This window comes from Cygnus atratus, chromosome 11 (assembly GCF_013377495.2).
Source record: "Cygnus atratus isolate AKBS03 ecotype Queensland, Australia chromosome 11, CAtr_DNAZoo_HiC_assembly, whole genome shotgun sequence".
NCBI classification, from domain to species: domain Eukaryota; kingdom Metazoa; phylum Chordata; class Aves; order Anseriformes; family Anatidae; genus Cygnus; species Cygnus atratus.
The window spans coordinates 4,931,936-4,954,718 of NC_066372.1; the positions used below are offsets into that span (position 1 = coordinate 4,931,936).

The window sequence follows — 22,783 nt, forward strand, 5'->3', positions numbered from 1 at the left end:
CACTGAGAGCACGCTTGAGCACCCTGCTTCTAATAACCGCAGAGGAGCTTCTCGACATTTGCGACATGACATTACATTCGTGGCCCCAGTAAGACACAAATATTAAGATGAGATACTTTAGGAAATACTTAAGTGACACAGCCAGAAACAGAATATTTTAGCATGGTAGAAATTGCTTGTGTGGAGAAATACTAAAACCTCACTAGCTTCCCACATACAATGGGAGACTGCCCCAGAGCACAGAGCTACACCCAGCCAAACATTTTTGAATGAAGCAATAACACACTAAGTTTTATTTTAAAATTAACGCAGAACAGATTTTCTCTCCAATAAGCTAGGAGGCCAAAATCAAAGCACTGAGTTTGGATGCTAATAAAAGTAGCATCTGCTCCAGAATGCACACAGCACCATGGAAAGGTACTTAAGTGATCAAAGCTACCAGGTACTGGCTCTAATGCTATTTAGATCCTAAGTAGCCCTCCCAGAATGATAGCCTTATCTTAGGGGACTGAGAAGTAGGAAGCCTTCATAATATGGTATATTTCAATGCCATTTTTTCATTTCTTACATTGAAAAAAAAGTTCAACGTTTCTGTGACTTGGTTTCTCTGTCTATCAAATCAGAATTGCACACACTGGTAGATTTAACAACTGCTTTAAATCCTTCAAGGTATGTTTTTAGATAACTACTATATTATACATCTACTTTTAGTATTCACCAAGACACTTTTAAAGTAAGTACATGAAAAATACTCAAAAAATTAAAAAACAGTGCTCAACTTAACTTCTTGACTATATGAACATCTAGCACATTAGGGAAAACCAACAGTTGTCCAAAATTAAATATAAGAAATCCAGACTTACATTTGTGTTGCAGAGTTTATATTGCTTGTAGGTGCCAATGCATACAATAGCTGCAGCCCTTTGAGGCTGGGGCTGACCCTGGACTGCCTGATGGGATGCAGACCCATGATGGCTTGAGTCACTGCTATGAAACAAGTTTTGAGAGACTGGAAATGAAGATGACTGATAAACTGAGGGTCCCAGGACTTGGTGTCCAGCTTGAGGCCCACCTTCTTGATAAAGATTCCCATGTTGAAGTGAAGGGCTAGCTGACTGGCTGTAAGAGTTCATGAGACTTGGACTTTGATGAAACGCATGGTTCCTCGATGACTGTCGCTGCCTCCGAAGTTTCTGCGGCTGCTGACCAGTATCAGTTTGTAAAGGCAAAATGTATGGCACTTTTCCATATCCATACTTTCCTGGACCAATAGGATTTCTGTTTCTGCTTCTAGAAACAGGGAGAGAGAGAAAACAGTTACTGAATTAATAAGTGAATGAGCTGTTGGATACTTACATAACTTGCTATTTGTCTAAGTTACTCAGTGCAAAGCAACAGTGGGGTAGTAACGTTGGTGTTCTTTTAATCTGTAGGACTCTCCTTTAAGATGGAAATCTGAGAATCAAAGCCGTAGTCCTGAAATTCATAACCATGTTTCTGAGGAGCTTGAGATGCATAACAGCAGGGAATCCCTACTGTGGATTTGGGTAATGACAGAGGAACATTTGAATGCAGGATGGTAAAGATCATTAAACACTTTCTATCATTTTAAAAGGCCTCCTGTGGTTCTGCCTCATTTGCTACTCAAATATAAACAGAGAGAAAAAGGATGGGGAAGATCAAAATATTACTAAAACATATCTGGAAAGGATGACGAATACAGGAAAATATTCTTATTATGGTACAGAGCGTATTTTTTCCTCCCTCTTTGGCCAGCAGATTTAAATTTTACTTTTTTGGTTTTGTTTTCTTTAAAGATACACAAGGTATGGATTAGCAACACATTTAATTAATAATTCATGACCTGCCAATTTATGTTTTCAAGATAAAAAAACACCTTTCATGGTACATTACTAAAACATTATATAAAAGTTTGACAGAAACAGAAATTTGAGGCCTGCTCTCATGAACACTAATCTCCTTTTCACTTACTGAAGACCCCATGTTTTGGACCATATTAAGCATGCATGAAACCACATAAGAGAAATATAGGAAGTCATGGGGTAAGGAAAAACTGAAGGCACGAGAGCTGTATTCGAGGAGAGCATGTCTCCCAGGAGATGTCCTCATCTGCTGTCCTCAACGCTGAGGTCGCTCCCCTGCCTGAGCACGCGTTGTACGACACACAGCTAGGACAACAGCTTGAGAGTTTGCTCACCAGCACCCAGGATCCAAGGAGTTTCATTCACTCCTAATGGATAGTGATGGACAAACTCAGGCACAGGACTTGAAACCAGCATCATACAGCGATGCTGTCCAGCAACGTACGTGCCCCACCTCTGGGCACAGAGCTCTGAGCCAGCCAGGAGGTGCTCACTGGAAAGTAGCTCTGTCTCCCACAGACCCACAGAAACTCAGTGGACTCAGTCTAGAAACACCCCTCCAAATCACAAATGAAATGAATAATACGACATTTGGGTCATAGTATTGAAGAGGATTAATCCTGGAATTTTATCTGCAAGCAATAGGCCCACTTGCACTCGTTTTCCTTGCCATCCTGTGCAACTCAATGTCCCACCAGGTCTTGTTCTACTGCAGCAGTCTGAAGAAAAAAGTTCACAAAAATATTTCTCCCAGTTGAGAGCAATCTGTGAATCCAGCTGTTCTGTTTAACCTTTGCAGCTCAGGAAGGGAGACACACTTTAGAAAAGGTCATTTGCCTTCTGTCCATAAAATATATTTATATACTTTAATATATATAAAATAATAGACTTGAATTGCAGTGAAAAACAAAGGTGATAAATTGACATTCTTATTTTCTAGAAACTGCAACGTTACAGGTATCAGACAGCCACCAGATCAAAGACTTTTCATTGGGTTTGTTTTTTTCTTGTGTTTGTTTTCCTCCTCAGTCTTACATTCTCCCCAGACTCTTGTTACATGGAAACCATGGAAGTCCTTTACTTAACATTCTAGCTTTGGGGCCACGTGGGGCTTTTAACTAATCTTCCTGGCTCAAGGATGTGTGAACAAGAGTGTTGATTTACCCTGGCAGATAAGCGGCCAGCACTCTCAAGCTGTTTATACCAGTTAATCTGCTCTGTGACCGTGATGGTCATTGCTGAGGTGGGTTTTTGGTGGTTACAGTAGAGAAAAGCAGTACGAGTGTTTCCGGTATTAAGGGAGGGAAAAATTAGCTTCCCATAAGGAGACAGGAGAGGAAATATAAAGAAATTATGAATGGTAATTAGTTTAGAAGATGAGACTAAAAACAAATGGATTTAAATGAGCACAGTTTTGCGTATATGTTGTTTGCTTCTTTGTTTATTTGTAAATGGCCAAATCAATTGACTTCTCCTACATTGCTGCCATTTCTCATTTTTAACATAACCCTTCGTTTCCAAGCAAGAGTAATATCAAGTTTAAAAAAAAAAAGTCCTCCTTTCTTGAGATTTCTGGTCATATTTTTTCGCTCTGGAAAAACTTCGGTATTAGAATTCTTGCAATGCACCTGAGATTTTGGAGCAAAGTGGTTCATCTTGGAAAATAGATTCAAGTCCTTATTTTCACTGGCCCCAGTCTCTAAGGAGTCTGACCAACAGCAGTTTTCTCGTCAAGCCGACCACACCAAATCTGAAGGGTCCAAGATCCAAAATTCAGCAGCAGCTCCTGTCACGGAGGAAGGTAACATTTCATTGGAGGGAGCACAGACTACGTGGGCTGCTGTTCCAAAGCGCACGACGGCCTGCTTCATGCCAGTGCCCTGACAGGGACAGACAGAAGCTGCCAGGTCTGTTGCAATTAGCTCTTGAAATTTACGATCTAGTTAGGTTACTTGCATTTGGCATTAGCAGGGGGAGAAAGCTGAGAATAACAACAATAAGCCATTTGCAGACCACTAGAAGGGTAGGAATATGCTTCTGTCTCAGCCTTCTATATGCCAAATTTATTGCAACAACAAACACTAGAATCTTCCACAGAGGAACAGCTGGACATGTCTGACCTACGTGAAGGAAGTGCTGCCTGGCAATCTTGAAGAGGTCAAGCAAGAGGTCAGAAATGAGACTGATGTTTGACTGTTCATCTCCAGTTCAGGGTCATGAATAAGAACTGAAAAGAACTGAAGGATGTGTAAGAAATCGCAGGCAAACTAGGACTCCCCAGCCTGGAATAAGACAATGAAATGCACAAATCCCAGTCTTAAATATAGCACAAATATTATATGAAAGACAGACCCACTGCTGAGGGCACGAAGTGTCCAAAAGCTGCTGCAATCTCATCAAATTATTTGCAGAAACTAGGAAAAAATGATTTTGAAGGAAGACATTTTCTTGTAAAATGGTTGATTGCTGCCACAACCATTCAACAACAGCTTCTAAGAAGTGAAAGCAGTAAAAACATTCTTGCTGTTAATTACTATTTCATCTTGACTACTTCTTCTACACTGTAACCAGGAAATGGCATTGAAGTCCCCACTGATGAAGAAATGAGGCACCATTTCTGGTATCTTATGACACCAGCACCCTTATGATGACATGACTGGTTGCATCAAGGCTCACCCAGGGTGAGTCCTCTCCTTTGCCTCTTCCCCATAACAGCTAGGGCCAGCATAACCCAACTACAACTGCAGTGTACTGCTAAATACAAGTTTCATTCTGCTCAGGTGGTGCAGTAATTATGGTCTGGAATTTTCATTGGAACACCCTTCCTATGAAATGGAAGGTTAACTGCTTATAGCTGGGAATATCACATTTCTTTCAACATACAAACTGCTGGAAACAAAGTGGAATACTCAATGTCTAATTATTAACATTTTTATTAGTGTTTATGCACTCATTTAAACCAGTATTGCCTAGATGGAAACTATTCTTAGCTCTGTCTGTTTTGCCTTAAAGCACCTTTCCTTCACATTTGGCAACATCCTTAAAAATTAGGAATGTTGTTTGTTGCAATGTAATTAAGAAGATTGTAAAAATAGCTTGGTGGTAATTAGCTTTTATATTTCTCAGGGTAGAAACTTCATAATCAGAATTGAACTAACCTTGTTGTCACTGTTAGATTTATGCTAATTCAAACCAGCTCTGATCTGCTGGTAGGAGATGGAGGTAGGCGAAGCCCTGATGGCTCTTTGGGAGTTTTCAGTTGACTGCAGGACTTACCAATTCCTTCTCATGACCCACATTATTCACTCCTCCTCAAAACATGGTTTGGAAAGCTCCTCTTTATTGTTCTTCTTTTTTTCTTTTTTTTCCTCTTTTTTTTCCCATTTTTTTTTTAATTCTTTAAAACAAACAAGCAAACCAAGCAACCAACCAACCATCATCACAACTCAGGTCAGAGCTGGGCTGCATTCTCATTTACTGCAACAAGTAAAGGAAGAAAAAAGAATCAACAAGTAAAAGCACCCCCTAAACCTTGTGTCTTATCCAGACCTAAGCTAGACTGTCATTTTAAAGCAGGAGACTATGCATATCTAGGTATGCTAAAAACCAACAGACTCATCTTTCTTAACGTAACAATGGTTAAGAAGAGCATGAGTAGGATGTTGATGTATTGCCACTGAAGAGAAGTTTAACAACTACAGCCAACATCTCCCAGGCAAACACTGAAAACCCAGTATGAGCAAGATCTGAGCTTTAAACCACTCTGACAAAGCTTTTCCTATGGAAAACCAGAGGGGAAAAATGCCACCAAGAACAGAGTTACCATCTAAAGGCAAATTACTGCTTTAGAGAAAATACATGTTGAAAAGCAAGTAACAGCACAAAGTGTTTCATGTCAGACCATAGCCAGTGGACATCTCTGATCTACTGTGTTTATCTCGAGGAGAGGCATAACAGCTGTTTACTGCCAATCTGGCAATCTTGTTAGGCATAATTCCCACATACACACACACCTCCCTGATAGTTCAGACAAATCTGTTTAGCACTTTGAAAAACAAAGTGATAAGCACCTTTAAACTTAAGCCAACCTAAATATATTCTTGATTTCAAAAACACATTTGCCCGGACAAGTACAAGAAATCAGTCTTTGAGCTGTTAGTGTAAGGACTGTAGCAAATATATGTTAAAATAAGTATTACTGGCTAGTATTCTTATCGGTCTATTTATTTGCAATTTATCTCATGTTAAGGACAAGTCAGCTGAGAATACCAAGAACTTTTATAGCACATTTTGAGCAACAAAAAGGGAATTTGTTGCAGTAGCTTTTCCTAACTGTAGCCCCACACATACATGTCTCTCAACAGGCAAATAAATGCATTATCATTGCCTCAGAGCTTACGAACTAAGAACAATGCTTTGAACCTCAAGTGTTCTTGAGGTTCACTAAGAAGGAAGTATTTCCTGAGCTGGTGGGAGTGTTTTTTATATTGATAGAAACCCTCTTTGAACCAAGGATACATAACATCTTTAAAATACACAAGTAACATTACAGATTTCCTAGGCTTTTACCTGCTCTCTGAAGTGTTCTTCACAAAGCCACTCTCATACATATCTTTTGCATTCTTCCCCTTTTTTCATCACTTCATTTCTCCTTATACTTCCCCCATAGTTCTCCAAACAGAGGTTTCCTGGCTCACTTCCATCTGAACCATAACTTGATTTCTTTCTCCTCTGATGTCAGACAAAGTAAGGAATGCATTTTACATGAGCTTTGCAGCAAATCCTTCAACTTATCTCTCTATCAGAACACTTCTCTTGTAAATGAAGAACTGCAAGGTTGAACATTAGCAAACATCTTGTTGATGACACCACAAAAGACTTGTCCTACGGTTGAAGTGATGTCTAAAACGAACCCAAAGAAACTGCTAACTCCCTCCCCTTCCAGTTACCAACTTTTTGCTCAGTTTTTCAGGGAACAACGTAATAATAATTTTCTTAGGACTTCTAGTCCCTAAGGCAATTCCCCTGAGGCACCAGTTTCACCAGGCCTGAGGAGGAAAAACTGCACACCAACCACAGGCTTTGTGGTGTTTCATTTTTCCAGATTTACTCGTTCCTAATGAAAGGCAATATTCTGTAAACCATGACAGACAATTTCCTTGCCTGGATGCCCAGCCACAACCACCACCATTATGGAAAGCTACAGCAGCTCATCACAGAGCGTTCAGATAGATGCAAAACAAACACTTGGCACCTTCTTTTAATTTTGTTGAGATTTTGGTCAAGATTTTTGGCTCAGCCATCTGCACCCACAGCCTGATGCTGCTTTGGGTGCCCAGAAACCAGGCATGCTTTGGGCTCCTCTTTCTTCTTCTCACTTGGGGATTAAGCATCTTCTTATAATCTGATCTCTGAACTGCTCCTATGACACAGCCATCAAGCCACAGCTAGCACCTACTCAGGCTGAGCTGAGTGCTCATCTGTCATCAGAAACAGTTTCTATGGGCGCGAGGAAAGTGGGAGTAAACAGACTTAAAAGAAAGTGTACAAATAAGACTTACAGCTTTTTTTCCCAAACAATACTCCACATTATGAACCACTGCAAAATGTCTTTTACATTATTCTGATTTGTGCTTATGATTGTACAATTCTTTTTCATTTTCTGTTTGTAAATGAAATATTCCAAAAGTATCTGTCTCTGATTCCCACTAGAAATTCAGTCCTAAAGGAGCTCAACCCCTTTAGAGCCTTATCAAAGCCTTACATTTCAGTTCCTACTACCCTGAGTGATTTTAAAAGGACTGTAGGCATGCTTAAATCAGTAGGTCAAATCCTCTTCACCTAAATCAGTTACATATATTCTAACTTCAATCTGTGGATAAGCATAGCAAGTTTTAACCTAATATCTTGGAAAAAAGCAAAATATCTATCTAGGAGCACACATTACTATAACTGACAACTTTTAAAGGACACTACCCATTTGCATTCTGTTCAAGTATTTAATAAGTTAGAGTTGCATTGATCTTGTTTCTGAAGAAAAGTGACTTATTTGCTATTCCTATCAGCAGTCAAATTATTAAAATTTTGTTCCAACACATGAAATGTAATTAAACAAAAAGTAAATGGAGACCAAGAAGTCTTTGCAGACATGAAGCTTCAACTTTAAATGGAGGGGGGAAAAAAAAAAAAGAGATCCTAGTTACACAAGTTTCTGTTACAGGCCAAGTATGGGTATATATATTTTTAAATGCACTTTATTATTTTTATTATTCCTAAAATAGTATCCTTAAAATTTTCAGATACTCTGTTTTTCCTTCATAAGTGAAATCTATAACTGACCTACAACTGTCCTACTCAATCATTTGCTTTCTAGCCCTCCTACTGCTTTAAATTTTCTTTCATGTTTTAAATGTTCTTAGACACACAGCTAATAAGGTTTATTTTAAAAAGACTGTCCACCCCACATTTTTGGCTGCCTTTTCTTAAGTCACAAAATAAACTGTCTTATCCTAGTTTGTACCTCATAGCATTTTTGCAGATTCTTTCACAGGTATAATTAAAAATGAAAATGACATACTGGTGCCGGACAATGTATTTCCCTCTGCTCAGAAGGCGAAGCTCTCAACAATCAGGTTGATCCACATGAAAGCCCACTGTGTATCACCTCTCAGTACTGTACCACAGCCCCGTGCAGTTTTGCATTCCAGATACTCACTTTTCACCAGCTCTAAATCAATCTGGAGAAAATCACTTCAACATGAATGAAAGAAGGGAGACCTTTGACTCTGTTTTATGTTACAAAAACGCACGCCTATCTGCTCACTGACCTAGAAAATAGCCTTAAAGTGGTGAGCAGTTATCTTTGCCACATGTCTGGTCACAAGAGAGTTAAACCACCCCTGCTGAGAATAATATCACACATTAGAAAGTGGAGCCATCACCAAATTTGTTTGCCACATTATACCATATTATTCACACCTCATCAACGTATTTCATTGCAATTAAATTGGTGTAGGCATTCCTTCTCCTCTGATTTTCATTATCAAGGTAACTAAAACAATGTAACTAAGTAGTTTGGTTTACATCTCTTGTAACCACAGCATGATTTCTGGATATTCACTATCCTCCCACTCCCCCCAAAATCACAAAACCAAGTTGGTTTAATTTCGTGTAGGAGTCAAAAAAGGAAAAAAAGGATTTCAGAAATTGATGTTATGCAATCTGTTTTTAAAGAGTTATCCTTAAATCCATTATGATTATAAAAACACGTGTTGTGTTTGAGTGTACTGTGTATGCATGTGAGTATTAAAACTGCTGTGAGTATATTTGACTGGGATGATTCTTCTGTCATTTCTGTATAGTATTATAGGCAAAAATATTTTTCCTGATAGAATAATGAAAAATGTCGCTAGGTAAATTGTCTCTTGGGAGCAGGTCTCAACAGCTTGAATTAATACAAGACAGATACACATGGACCATCACAAATGATTTTTTCCATCCTCAGAGATCACGACTAATAGCCCTGCATAGCACAGAGGTAATTTATTAGTACACAAACTTCCCACCTTGGCTTTCGCATATCTCCCAGCAAGTCCTATGTAACCTCATCTGTATCATGTCAAGACTCCATAACTTGAACCCAGATCCTAAGGTCTTCTTTTTCTATGACCAGAATAATGCCTCTGATCACATGAAATTTTCATTGCAAGTCTACAGATTCTGCCCCTTAGCTTTGTCTTTAAGTTTTGATTGAATAACATCGCCATTATTAATGCAAGTAAGCACATAGTAACCCTGTTGAGATGTATCAAAACCGTGATGGGAGCTTTGTTGCATTTCTACCCCTTTCTGACCTCTCAGTAATTCACTGGAAAACTGCTACTGTTGCATGCCTGACAGTACATGAACAGCGTTCTCGCTTCCCCTCCTCTCCTCCAGCACCCCACTTCAGGAAAGCTTGAAATGTTCAGCAGTAGGAGTAATAAAGTTTCAGGGCTGGCTTGCAATAATAATATCATGTTAGGTTTTCAGTTTTGGTAATACCACTCAAAGTATGCTCACAGTAGCATAATAAAAACTGATACTAATTAGGTAATAATAAGCGAGACCCAGAGCCTATTGTGGGGATTAATAACCAGATGAGAGGTGGGACAGCACGAAGTCAACCTGAGGTCACAACAGCTTCAGTTCGCTATTCATTTTGTCAGGAAATTCCTCACAGGGAGCTCTTTATTGCCATTAGAAGTTGTTTGGAATTTTATTCAGAAGGAAAATAAACATCTTTCTCATATGGCTTTAACCCCCCCTCCAAGTGCCACCAAAATGAATTCTTTGATTACTACTGTTGCTCTTAGATTTTTCTGGAAAATTTATCCTCAGAACAGGATCAAATCCTTCTCTGCCTTCCTCCTGCACACACATCAACCCCCAATAAGCTTTTATAACCGTAGTGGGTTTGGGCTAAAGTGCATCATGTTTTCTTTCTGTTAGGAAAATAATGAAAGGAGAGATGGCTACGTACTTGAGCTGGGGTTTCTAGTCCAAATATGAAAATGACCTAACACCCATGCCAATAAATATAAAGCCTGAGAACTTGAGAAAATACTATGTTCTTGAAACTGAGGGTCAACTTTTGTCCACCTCCACCAATTGGAGCTGACTAGAACAGGTCACAAAAATTACACCAGAACATGCAGCTAACGATGCTTACATTGGTTAAGGAAATAACAACTGAATTATGCATTCAGAGGTTAACTTTGGACCTGCCAACCAAATGACCCACATTTGCCTGGTCAAAGCATCCATGAAAGGAGCTTCCTTCATAAGGAAACTGCTTTGACATTAAACGATATGCTCTTCCTTTCCATTGCCCACAGATCTAGAAACGCAAGCTGACCTACGCAGGGCACAAGGTAGCACAGCAGACTTTCACGTCAGCGGCTGGCAGCAGAATAAAGACCACAGAGCTACAGCCATGTACGAACTTGATGATTTTTGGATTATATCCTCAGTGCAAATCTTTCCTCTCTATCCTCTTCCAAAAACAAAAAGAGCTTTAGGGAAACCCTTTCCTTAATAACATATTTCTTTAAACATGCGCTGTTTATCTAAACCTACTTATTTCATTATTCTGTTGATAAACCTAATATGAATGTCATTTTTTCTTTCTGCCAGTAAGAACCACATACGTTGGTGTTTAACCCAGCACAAAGCACCCTGAGCACTTATAGATGGACACAGAGGTTTTGTTTCTCTACCATGAAAGTCCACTTGCAGAGAAAGTATAGGCAGCAGTTGCAAAGCATCCTAACAGCTGCTTGAGATAGCTGAAAAATGGAAAATAAGCAAGTCCAGCTGCCTCTTAATGGTCTAATCCAAGTATTTTTAATGCTGGTAAGTAGCTGACAATTCAAAATGCCCTTTGAGGGTCTGTGTGCGTGATGGGTGAGCCCCACACTAAAACAATGTGGAGCCAAGCACAGTCAGCAAGTGCATGTAGAGAAGAGAAACCAACAATTCTCTCACCAAAAAAGAGACTTAGAAATGCAACATTTAAGGAGTACTAAAACCTAGTCCATGAATGATATTTCCTTTCAAGATGTGTTTTCGCTCTTAAACCATTTGTCATCCTTTGGCATGCGCTTATTACTTTTCCATACGTGTCTCTCTTTAAAGATGCCTAAATACTTTCATGTTTTTACATTATCTTCTCATTCTTGTTTTTTTCTCATTGTACAGTATGCTCCACACATTTTGTCCAGAAGAAGTACAAAACAAGGCTATGCTAATGGGAACTCCACTCTTCAAAGCTGAGAAGAGCTCCCCTCCTTTGCCAGCGGATAACCCAGAGAATCATCAGCTTCTTTCTGTGTTTCCATCCTCATTCCAATGACTGTCATATTTCCTAACACATTTCAGCTATGCAAGAACTCCATTTACAGCACAATGATAAAGAGGAGAACACTTAAACTTTACACGTTAGGCTTCTAGGTAGGCTGTAGGTACCTCAAATCTGAGCTTCATGTGGAGCCGTGGTTTCTAAAGCCTAACTTGAACACACATGAACTAGCTTTCAAAAACTGAAAATGTGAATATCCTTCTTCACAGACAAGGTACTTTACAGTTTATGATACATAAATTATATGTTGAGTTTTGCTAAAGGAACTGAACAGTTCTTTGTCAGCTGCCTGGAAGTAGGCAGAGAACTTTTCCACTTGTTGCTAAATGATACAAATATATTTGGCTGCTCTGAAGGACTGCTGTTAAAATGTGTTTGTCTTGGAAGCCATCCCATTTCATTTTACCACGCTGTCAAGTGTGAGCTTATCTCAGTCACAAACGTTCATCCCTCTTTTATTGTTTTATGAAAGTCTCCTAAAATTACAGCTTTCATATAGTCCAATACAGCAAATAGAAATATCCCTGAAAGTTTTCCCTGACTGTATACACTGTGAAAACAGATTTTTTTTTCTAATAGCCTGATGTCATTTTCCATTACCAACCATTCAGTGAACATTTAACACTGTTCTACAGTAAGAAAATCCTATCTAAAGTAACTTACATTTTGAAATTCATTTTCCTTATCACCAACAGGACCAGCAATCTTCTTTGTAAAAGAAGGTTTGTCCTCTGGACTTTGTAAATTAAGGGAAACTGCTAGGTTTGTCATTCCTACAATTTCATTTTCAAGTAACATTTCTGTTCTCATTCTGTTTTCATAGTCACCACCAAAGAATCTGAAAGTTATGCAATACTGCAGGCTTTAAAGCCACCAGGGACCCTCCTAATACAAGATGGAAATAACTTATTACGCAAATAAGATTAAAACACCGACCTTAAATCCACAGTCTTTTGCCAAGGGGCAGTGTAAGGGCAGTGGGGGTGGATATCTGCAGCAGTACAGAAGCTTGCATTGTGCTTAGGAAAGCACTGCAATTTTCAAAACCAAAGACCTCCATCATGCAGGAAAGTGGAGCCGTAACAGACATTACAATCATTTTAATATTTCATATTGCAAGGCATTTACTAGGAAATAGCTTCACTTCTGCGAGTAGTCAAAATTATTTTCTGCTCATTGTCCTCTCATTTTCCGGCTGCAACTGCAGTTGTTTCAAACCGTTCCAGTCTCTCCTGGCCTGCAGAGGCCACCAGAGCAGCAAGGCAGAGCCCAAAGGGAGGGAAGCCCAGCTGTGCCCGCAGCCTGGCAGGTCTGCTGCAGAGGCCAGGCCAGCTGGGATTTCCTTGGAGACAGAAAGTGCCAAGGGGCTGGAGCAAACAGGCTTTGAATGACTTTGTGCCGATGGTTCAAGGCCAAGCTTCCAACATTAGTAATAACTCAGCTATGTACTACAACCTGTATCTGTTATGCTGTGCAGCTCCGAACAGAAATGCATTATACTAAACAATTAAGTAGGAAAACAGAAGAAAGAAAATATGACTTTTTTCTCAATTTGGTCTTGTTAACTCTGCCCACAGAAGTCTACCTCTGGCATTCTCCGAGTTCTTGTAAGATCGCCTGCGCAATATTATTCTCAGAACTTCTAGGCTATCCGTCTGCATGGCTTTGAAAGAAAGAGCAGTGATTAAAGGAAACAGCCAACACCTATGATGATCAACATCTGAACATCTGGTCCCACTCTTTGAAATTTAAGTTTCACTGAGACAAACAGAAGGAAAACAGCTTAATTTCCAATTTCAAATATTCTTTTAGACAGAGAGAGTTTCTTGCAGGGGCCGAGGATGTCTTTATCACCAGAAATGAAGAGTCATGCTGTCTTAATTGCGTCAGGCTAGAATATTGCCTCAAGGTAACATTGCTTTTTTTGGCTAGGGCCAGTAAGAGGTCTTTAAAAAGGAGAGGGAATTATGGTTGACTGCTTCACCTAAGAATCCTAAAGAAGCAGATAAGAAAGAGGTTTTGTATGCTTGTTTTTGTTGTTGTTGTTGTTGTTTTAAAAAAAAAAAAAAGTACCACCACACACACTCAAAAAAAAAAATCACTCCACACATCTCCCAGAAGAGGGCTGAGAGGGAAAGAAGCAGAGAACTTCCACCTGCTGGAACATAATCTGAGGAAAGACAGAATACAGAAGTTTCAGGAACACTCCCTCCCAGGGGATCTTCCATGCCTGTTCTCCTCAGTTTCCAAACTGGAAACACATCTGTTTTCTTTTCATACACATATATAAAAACCTGATAGTTTTAGCTGCAACAAATGGCAGACTGGTATCTAAGAAGAGAACAAAGCGTTTTTCCAGAAAGGAGAGATTGTTGAAATCAATTGTAACAGCACAGTTCCATCCAGCCTTAAAGACTGAACAGCAAATACTAAAAAGTTGATAGCAACAGGTAGATTGTTTAAAATATTTTATGTATTAAAACCCACTCCCCCTCTTCCCCCCCCCCTTTTTTTTTTTTTGTTTCAAACAGGAAATTTTGCTAAAAGAGGTGGTAGAAAGCAACAAAAGGAAACAAAGCCCAAAATAGAAACTTTCTGGGAAAAAAAAAAGCAAAACAAAAACACAGTTTTGATTAGAAAATGTGAACAGACAGGTGGCCATTCTTCCCAAAATGTTTCACAAAATTTCTTTCAATCAATTAAAATTAGAATGGATCTTGAAGTTAAGAATCTAATGATAAAGCTACTACTTAAGATTTTTATTATTACGAAGGAGATGGAAGCGTCAAATAAGTAACAAAAAGGAAAAATATCTCAGTAAACCAAATTTTAAAGAGAAATAAAGTAAGCTGCTTAGCACAACTGTGGAATTATTATATATGTCCTTGGGTGTTATCATATCAGTAATCAACATAGATTGATTACTGCCTTTCACAGAAGATGGCAATCATTATGAAAGTCGGCCTTAATCTTTAATGATTTTTCCATAGGTATTAAAAAAATATTGACTCTACTCTGATATACCATTCTTTATATATATCATTCATAGCAAGAATAAAACGTGTGCATAGACACTGTACCTCTTTTCTGCCTTGGTGTTATGCCTCTGCGACTGAGAATGCCGGCTGCCTCTCAGAGCTCCCCTGCTCAGATGGCTGGTATTGTGGCCTCCTGAAGAAACAGAGGCCTGAAGGCCAGCCCAAAGCTGCTGCTCTTCATTCCTGTGAAGCGGCACAGACGTACGGATGGCAGAAATGACATGGCCAGGATAAGCAGTCAGTGAGTCCTCGCGATGACGGGGATTCTGATGGGGCAGAGTTCTCTCCGAGACCGGGTACTGCCGCCCTGGCCGTCGGTAGCCCCTTTCGCGGTAATATGCTGGGAGGCAGGGCCGTGTTTGCTCCATCACACCGCCACTGCAGCTCCTAGAGCAGGCAGACCAGGGGCCCCAACTTCCCCACATGCCTGGGATTCCTGCACTGCTATCTTCAGAGGCATCGCTTTGCTCTTCTATCCTCTGGGGAACCTGTAGACACAACAGATTGACTTAGGAACAAGAATTGACAGTGTAACATGAAGATAGTACTGATATCTTTTCTAAGCCATTCACTCTGCATCACATAATGGAACTGAACTACATAGGAAGTGACTTGTCTTACTCATTTCCTGACGGTGGCTGCCTCTTCTGTTAGTACAGTAGGTCTCCTACAGCCATCATCCATTCAGATGAATGGATATGGTTTGGGACTAGCTGGATAGTATAGGTTCTCTTTAGTCCTCAGCAATGGAAAACATTGTGCAATGCAAAGCTTGGAGACTTTGCACTGAAAATGGTGTCGATATTAGCAAAAATCAGGAGGTAATGTCATCTTTGGTGACAACTTAGGTCAACAAATACTGACTGCTCTCTTCCACTCTGATGGCTGAACAATGGAAATTGCTACCGGCAAACTCAGGCTGCAAAAATATTTCAGCAACTCCCTTCTAATGTGGAACTTTTTAGGAAAGCAGTAACGTAAGAGGACAGGCTGACTGCCAACCAGGCAAAAATATTGCAATAGTTAACTCTTATACCACCACTTCCCTTCCACCCTCAATATTAATTCATGCTCTTCCCAGAATACCTCAAGGAAAAGAACTACTTAAGATGACATGCCCAAACCCACATTCACAGAAATCCCTATCAAACTCAATAGCAGAAAGACAAGACAAACTGTTGGTCTCAGGCATTCAGTGCTATTTAGCCCGTGCCCACCATTCAGCAGCACATGGACAGGGAAACAAAGAAGAGCCCCCAAAAGAGGGCGTTTTGCTCTGGATACAGCTATGAAGGATAATGAACGAGAATCACAGAATCACAGAATCATCTAGGTTGGAAGAGACCTCCGAGATCACCTAGTCCAACCTCTGACCTAACACTAACAAGTCCTCCACTAAACCATATCACTAAGTGCTACATCTAAAATGAGGATGGAGCCAGGCTCTTCTCAGAGATATCCAGTGCCAGGACAAGAGGCAATGGGCACAAACTGGAACACGAAGGCTCTATCTGAACATCAGGAAACACTTCGCTGTGCAGCGACTGAGCACTGGCAGAGGTCATCCAGAAAGGCTGTGGGGTCTCCTCTTCGGAGATCTCCAGAAGTTGCCTGGGCAGGGTCCTGGGCAAGGTGCTCTGGGTGCCGTGCTTGGGCAGGGGCTGGGCTGGATGGGCTCCTGAGCTCCCTGCTGACCTCCACCATTCTATGATTAGGAATGGCACAGGCTGTTGCTGTAAGGAGAGTTAACCCTTCCAGCTGTGGTCAAGTATTTAAACAACCTGACTTTGATGTTGGCAATGTATCAGCACAGCCTACAACTTACAACCACCCATCTCCCCGTGAACTTGTGCCCCGAGTTTCACACATTTCTGGAGCTAGATGTAGTCAGGATTTCTTTGTGTTTCACAGTGGGCAGAGTGTTTAACTTTCTCACGCAGAAAATAAAGCCATTCTGCATTAAATGCACAGTTGTCGTCTCCCTTCTACAACTGGTTAAATCACTGGTTTTCAAAGCAGGCTTCCAATGCCTGATTCTCACAATTGTTAATATGCACAGCATTCTTTTAAATTAGCATCCTTTAAGCATTTACTTACACTCCAAATAACCTTTGATCAACAAGCACACATGCCTATCTTTTCAATTATGAGATAAAAAAGCACTAAACACAACCAATTGCTTGCCATACCTGTACAGCCCCATTCAAGTGTCTGGCTACCTGAAAATGAGCTTTGGAGAAACAGCCATGTCCCTCTGCATGGCACTTCTCCCCACTTCAAAGGATGACCTTCTAAAACATAGCTTCCATTAATAATTTTGGCTCAAACGTTATTGTATAGCACTAAAAGATTAACATCTACATAGTTTGCCTCTAGTCACAGATAACACGCGCAGTCACTAACTGAACTGCAAACCACCCATGCCAGTCAGCACACGTTACTGATCAGCTTGCTATTAACATGGCAGGCTTTGGTGGAATGCGGTTTGCAAACATGGGTTGAATATACCATTACAATATGAAAAGCCAAGCCAGCGTAGGGTTTGTGGTGCTGCTGTGTAATAGTCAGTTGTGGTCTACATAATCTGAAACATTTCCCCCCTCTGAGGTTGCTCTCGCTCTTTCATCACCAACCACAGAAAAAACTGCATTTAATTATAACTTCTGAATAATAAAAAGCATCTGCAATAGTGTGATGTGCTCCCCATTTCACTAGTGTTATTTGAAAACAGGAGCAGATGTCTCTGTATTTAATGTCTTTTTTTTTTTTTTTCCTGTGGGCACCCCATTTGGCATCAACCTTTTAAATCCAATAGCCAGTACAACCTAATAACCACATAATGTCAAAATTATGAATAACATGAAACAAGGTCTTGGTTTCTGGCTGTTATATTTGCAGTCATATCCAATAACAGAACATCACTGGCTTACAATATGACCAACTAAATAAGCTGTTCTTCAGTTAGCTATTTTTTCAGTCAATATTCACAGTTCACACATACGTTATACATTAATGTAGCTCTACCACAGATACAAAATGATAACTCTTATACAGAGACACTCTTCTGGTCTGAGCCCAGTTTGCAGTCAAATTTACTTATTGTAAAACCAATAGTTCATTGGTTTCAGACAAGGCACATTTCATTTGTCTGGACTACATCATAATCATTTCTATGATGGTTCAGTGCACTTTTTTTTTCTTTTGAAGCCAGAGGCATTTATATAGGCACCGACTAAAATCCATTAGTCTGAAAGCAAGTCAAATCAGCACTAAAATAAGAATTATTTCATTAATCAGAAATAGAAATTAATATAATAGCCACAAGTGTTGACCTGTTGCAGAGAGAACTTCCTGGCTGCCATACTTCATTGCAACAAGAATTGTTCCATATAAAATGATACTTCAAATGACTGAAGGCAATATAATGTCATTTCACGCCACTTAATCTTCACAGTAAAATAGTTCCAGACATAGCACAAGAAACTTTAATCTAGCTACTTAAATCAGATTCTAATAATCAAACTAACCAAAAATAACAACGTAATGTCTTATATTGATATGCAAATATTTACTTTTAAGGTCTTAGAATCTTACTGCTAGGTTGTAGTAAAAATTCTAAGAAAGGGATTTTCAGTAGCAAATTGGGTTATGTACTTTTTTTTAATTAAGGTCTCTATTTTTTAACTTTGAGAAAGATGGGGGCCAATGATGAATCTTTAGAGAACAATACAAGTGGTTAGTGGTAAAATCTACTCAGTAAAACCTACTAAGACGACTAACTAAATTGAAGCTGTTTAGCTTATGGAACAGAAAACTTAGGGGGCAATAATTAGACTTACCAACAGTTTAAATTAAACAAACAAAACTATTCATCTTCTCTTTGCAGCAAGTTGTTCTCCATGTCTATAAACTTTATGACAAGGAACAGTGGATTTAAATTTTAGCAGAGGTGATCCAAACTAGTAGGAAGAAGTACTTATCAGAAAAGGCAAATGAAGCATGAGGACTGAATACCTGAGGAGATGCTGGTACCACTGCCTCGCAAGGCCAGTTCTCTGTCGAGAATAACCAAGCTAGCACTGACCTTCCCTGGGGCAGAGCGGAGCACCTGGCCTACAGGACTCACAGGTCTCTGCCCACCTTTAGGTCCTATGATTTCCAAGTTACCTTGCAGCCAGCAGTGAATTCTCACAGTGCCCTACGATACAGCCAAGAAATTACAGGTAGCTAAGGGAGACAGCAGAAGTATTCCAAAATACCTCCGAAACACCACAGACTGCAGGATTCCTGACTCTAAGTCTCCCCTCCCTTTAAAAATGACCCAAACAGCACAGTTTCTCAAGGGAAGAGTTTGAGCCCGCACAGGGGACAAGCGAAAAACATACTGAATTCTCCTTGCAAAGATAAATCATGAAAGCAATTTCTCTAACAGAACAACACAGCCCACAAAAGAGAGATCAACTAAGCCATTTCATCTACTTTCCCATAGTTCATGATTGATTGCTCCTTCAGGAGACAGAGTAATAGCCATTCCACCCATGTAAGTACCATCAAAAAGATGTCTATCTACTGCAAGTTAATCAACCACCAAGGGGTTTATTCTATACATTCAATCTATTTTCACCCCATAATTATAGCCCTTTCTTTCCTGTGCATTCTTCAATTATTTGGCAGCACAAGGTTTGTAAGTAGAAGCAGCAACTTCTTGTTTGTTTATAAATCAGCTTGTTGTACAAGACCTGTAAGATAGTACTTGTGATTTAACTTGGGAACACCAAACAGAGCCAGTTAACAAACCTATTAAGACAGCAGAAGCCAACAAAGCAGTGAGGAAGATTTTTATGCACGTGACAGATAAGAAAACACATTCTATTTCCTCTTCTTTCCCTAATTTTCCCCAGGTCCATGCAACATGCATCATATTAATTTCTTTGAGTTAACTAATGAAGTCAAGAATGATAATTAAAAACACATCACCAAAATCTTCTCTCAGAAAAAATGTGTGCAAGTCCCATGGACTTAAATGCTAATTATGCATTTGTTGTATTCTGCATACACAACCTTCAATACTAGTTCTGTGCAAAGCTAAATAAATGCACAGGGAATATTAAAATCCATGGAACTGGATCCTATACGCAGAACTACATCCATAACTAGCAATCAATACTATCATGAAATGTGGAGGTGCTACAGTGCAGTTAAGTTCGACTTCAAATAGTTTCACATACACATTTTCACTTAGTTTCAAGACAGCAGGCATGAGTGTGTAGATAACACAGTTACAAAAACTCAGTATATCATGAGTAACAAACTGAAAAACTCAAAAGCAGAATACATTAGAGTGCTTTGTCTCTTGTTTCCTTAACTACGTTCACCATTTTTTTTTACGCACCTAAAAAAAGACTTTACTGATGTACACACACTTGCAGCAATGACAGTTTGGTATGATGGAAAGTCCTGCCCGTAGGTGCCAGGGCCCTTCAGGACCAACTACTGCTTTTGCCATTTCTAAAAAGAGTCCCACCTCACTTTTAAGCTGTTTTTTCTGCATAACCCACAACATCTCTCATTTGCTTGGGCCACTCAGGCCTCTCTTCTGTTCTCATTCAAATTGCTTTTAAAGACCTACTTAGTCCTTTTGCTGTGCTTCCAACAGAAAGTCTCTAGTGATTTAAGAAAAAGAAGGAATTGGCAATCGTTTCCTTTCTCCTAATTGTCTGCCTGTTTGCTTGCCCTGTAAACCCAGGGGGCCAGAATTCACTTCCTCTCTCTGGAATGTCTACTATATCAGTGACAATTGCAGATATATAACTTGAATAATCCAGTCTTATCTTTAACACGCCTCTTTTTGAAACAGGTAATTTTCTCCTCTATTGCACAGTACTTCAAGATTACAAAAACTTCACAGAAAAAAAATTATCACTACTGCATCATCAAGATTTCTTACTGACAAATCAGTCCCAGAGTAAAATTTAATCCTGGAAGTTTTTTTCAGATTTGGTTCTAAATTTAGCATCTGGTGGGATGAAGGCCTAATCTGAAGCCAGTCTGAAGTTTAATTACCAGCATGTTGAGACCTTTCCAACAGATTCATCCAGGCTAAGTTCTCAAAACACAGTAGAGCAGGAGTGAGGGAAGAAAAGAACTACATAGCAGTAATATTGTTCCTCAATTACAATCTCCTTTGAGACCTTTTAGATCTTTCCAGTGCCCAGGATAGCTGGTATTTGGATTCTTGAGATACGTTAGGTGCCTTTGCAGCAAATAATGAGACCCAGACCTAGGTGACTTGTTCTTACCGTTCTTTTTTGAATGCAATGCATAAGATTTTTTTTTATGTAAGTATAACTGAATTTATGATATATACACCACAATTGAGCATATTAGTAAGTCTTGCAAGGTTTCATTTAATCTGGAAACAGTGACTCCTTAACTGAATGCTTTATTTACTTTATAACTTCAAGAGTATGTTGGACAGCTTGCATCCTCATTGTCCAAGTATTCAGAAGAGAAGAAAACTGGTGTTGCAGCTACTGCAGCTTATAAACTTTGCAGGTTTCACTGTGGAATTTGTCAGTTACTTCTACAACAGCAGTTGGTTTATGTACTCAGCATGTACTGAGGAGAGACTGTAAATTTATCTGGAGCTAAGAAGTTTGTGGCATCAGAGAGCAGCTGTCAGATCTTTGTAAGATCCACTAACTTCACCTACTTTTACAGCATTATATTTTACAGCATCAGCATTTCAGCTTGCTTATTTCCCTAGCCTGCACCAGCGGTTGTCTGTAACATATAAGTAACTATTTACAGACACACAGTTAAACACATGAACATGGAAGTGTTCTTCTACAAAACCTCCTCTGCTGGAGAGTCATAACAAGCCCATGTAAAATATGAATATGTTTTTATCAGATAAAACACCTTGCTCATTCAGTAATGTTCAGCACTCCACAAGAGTAGAAGTAAGAAAAGAACATGATGTGAAGTAAGAAAAGAACACAAAGTGAGAGGACAGCAAGAGAAAACATCATGTTCTGAAGCTGAGAAATTCGCCTGTCTGGGCTTGTTAAATCCATTAGCCATCACTTTGTACCTACAATAAAATAGAAACAACTAAAATGACAAAACCTTATAAATTTCACCTTCACCCTCTCAATCACAGGATGAAGATTTCACAAATCACTTACAGATATTTCTTTCTAATGCATTTGAATTTACACAAGAAGACAACGCAAAGATTGAACGAAGTGATATAATTTACATGCACAGAAGGAAAGAATTGAGTAGGTCTATTGGTCACTTTCTTACTTACAAATTTTAAGGATTTTAGAAATGTAAAGTTATCCTATAGAACGTTAACATCCTTAGTAGCTTTTAGGTAGACTAATTCTCCATTAAATCACTGCCAAATGCCATTTTTGTCATTCTTGTAGCTTTAGTCCCATGACAAGCATGGAGCCTTCCCTTACCTTTAGTATGTTAGAACCTTAGTGTTACTGAATTCAGTATGCCACCCTGTCGCAGACTACATCTTACATAGAAAAAGTTTCCTTGAATTCGTACAGTGCAGCCATCACTCTGATCCTGAATCAAACATTTCAGAAAAAAACTAGCAGTACACATGGCATTGAAATACAATGGAAATCTTTAGTACTCCCTCCATGAGAAAAGTCAGAAATAAGAACCATATCTTGGGATTTCAGCAGCAATTTTTGAAACTATACTATGCGAGAACATCCCTAAAGAGGAAATATCACTTGAGCCGAAAGCCGCAGACATTTCATACACAACTAGTTGTGCATGAAGATGACGACTGACAATGCAGTACTTATTTGACAAACACTGATTTTAAATACTATAGGATAGTTTGTCCTATTAAACCAGCATACACACAAATTAAGCATGCAGAAAAGTAGAAAACAGTGGATAAATTGGAGGCCCATTTAACTCAGTATTATGTTCTG

The 22,783-nt window shown here is 39.3% G+C and overlaps 1 protein-coding gene across 4 annotated transcripts in view; it reads right to left on the bottom strand.

Annotated features, from left to right (window-relative positions):
* The window catches only part of THSD4 (thrombospondin type 1 domain containing 4), a 335,185-nt gene that overhangs the window by 239,070 nt on the left and 73,332 nt on the right, over positions 1 to 22,783 (bottom strand). For all 4 annotated transcript variants that reach the window (XM_035554004.2, XM_035554003.2, XM_050712995.1 and 1 more), the window contains 2 exons: positions 14,862 to 15,307; positions 864 to 1,290 (listed from right to left, as the gene is read on the bottom strand). In XM_035554004.2, coding sequence (XP_035409897.1) covers positions 864 to 1,290; positions 14,862 to 15,307 — 873 coding nt within the window. The remainder of the gene's footprint in view (positions 1 to 863; positions 1,291 to 14,861; positions 15,308 to 22,783) is intronic.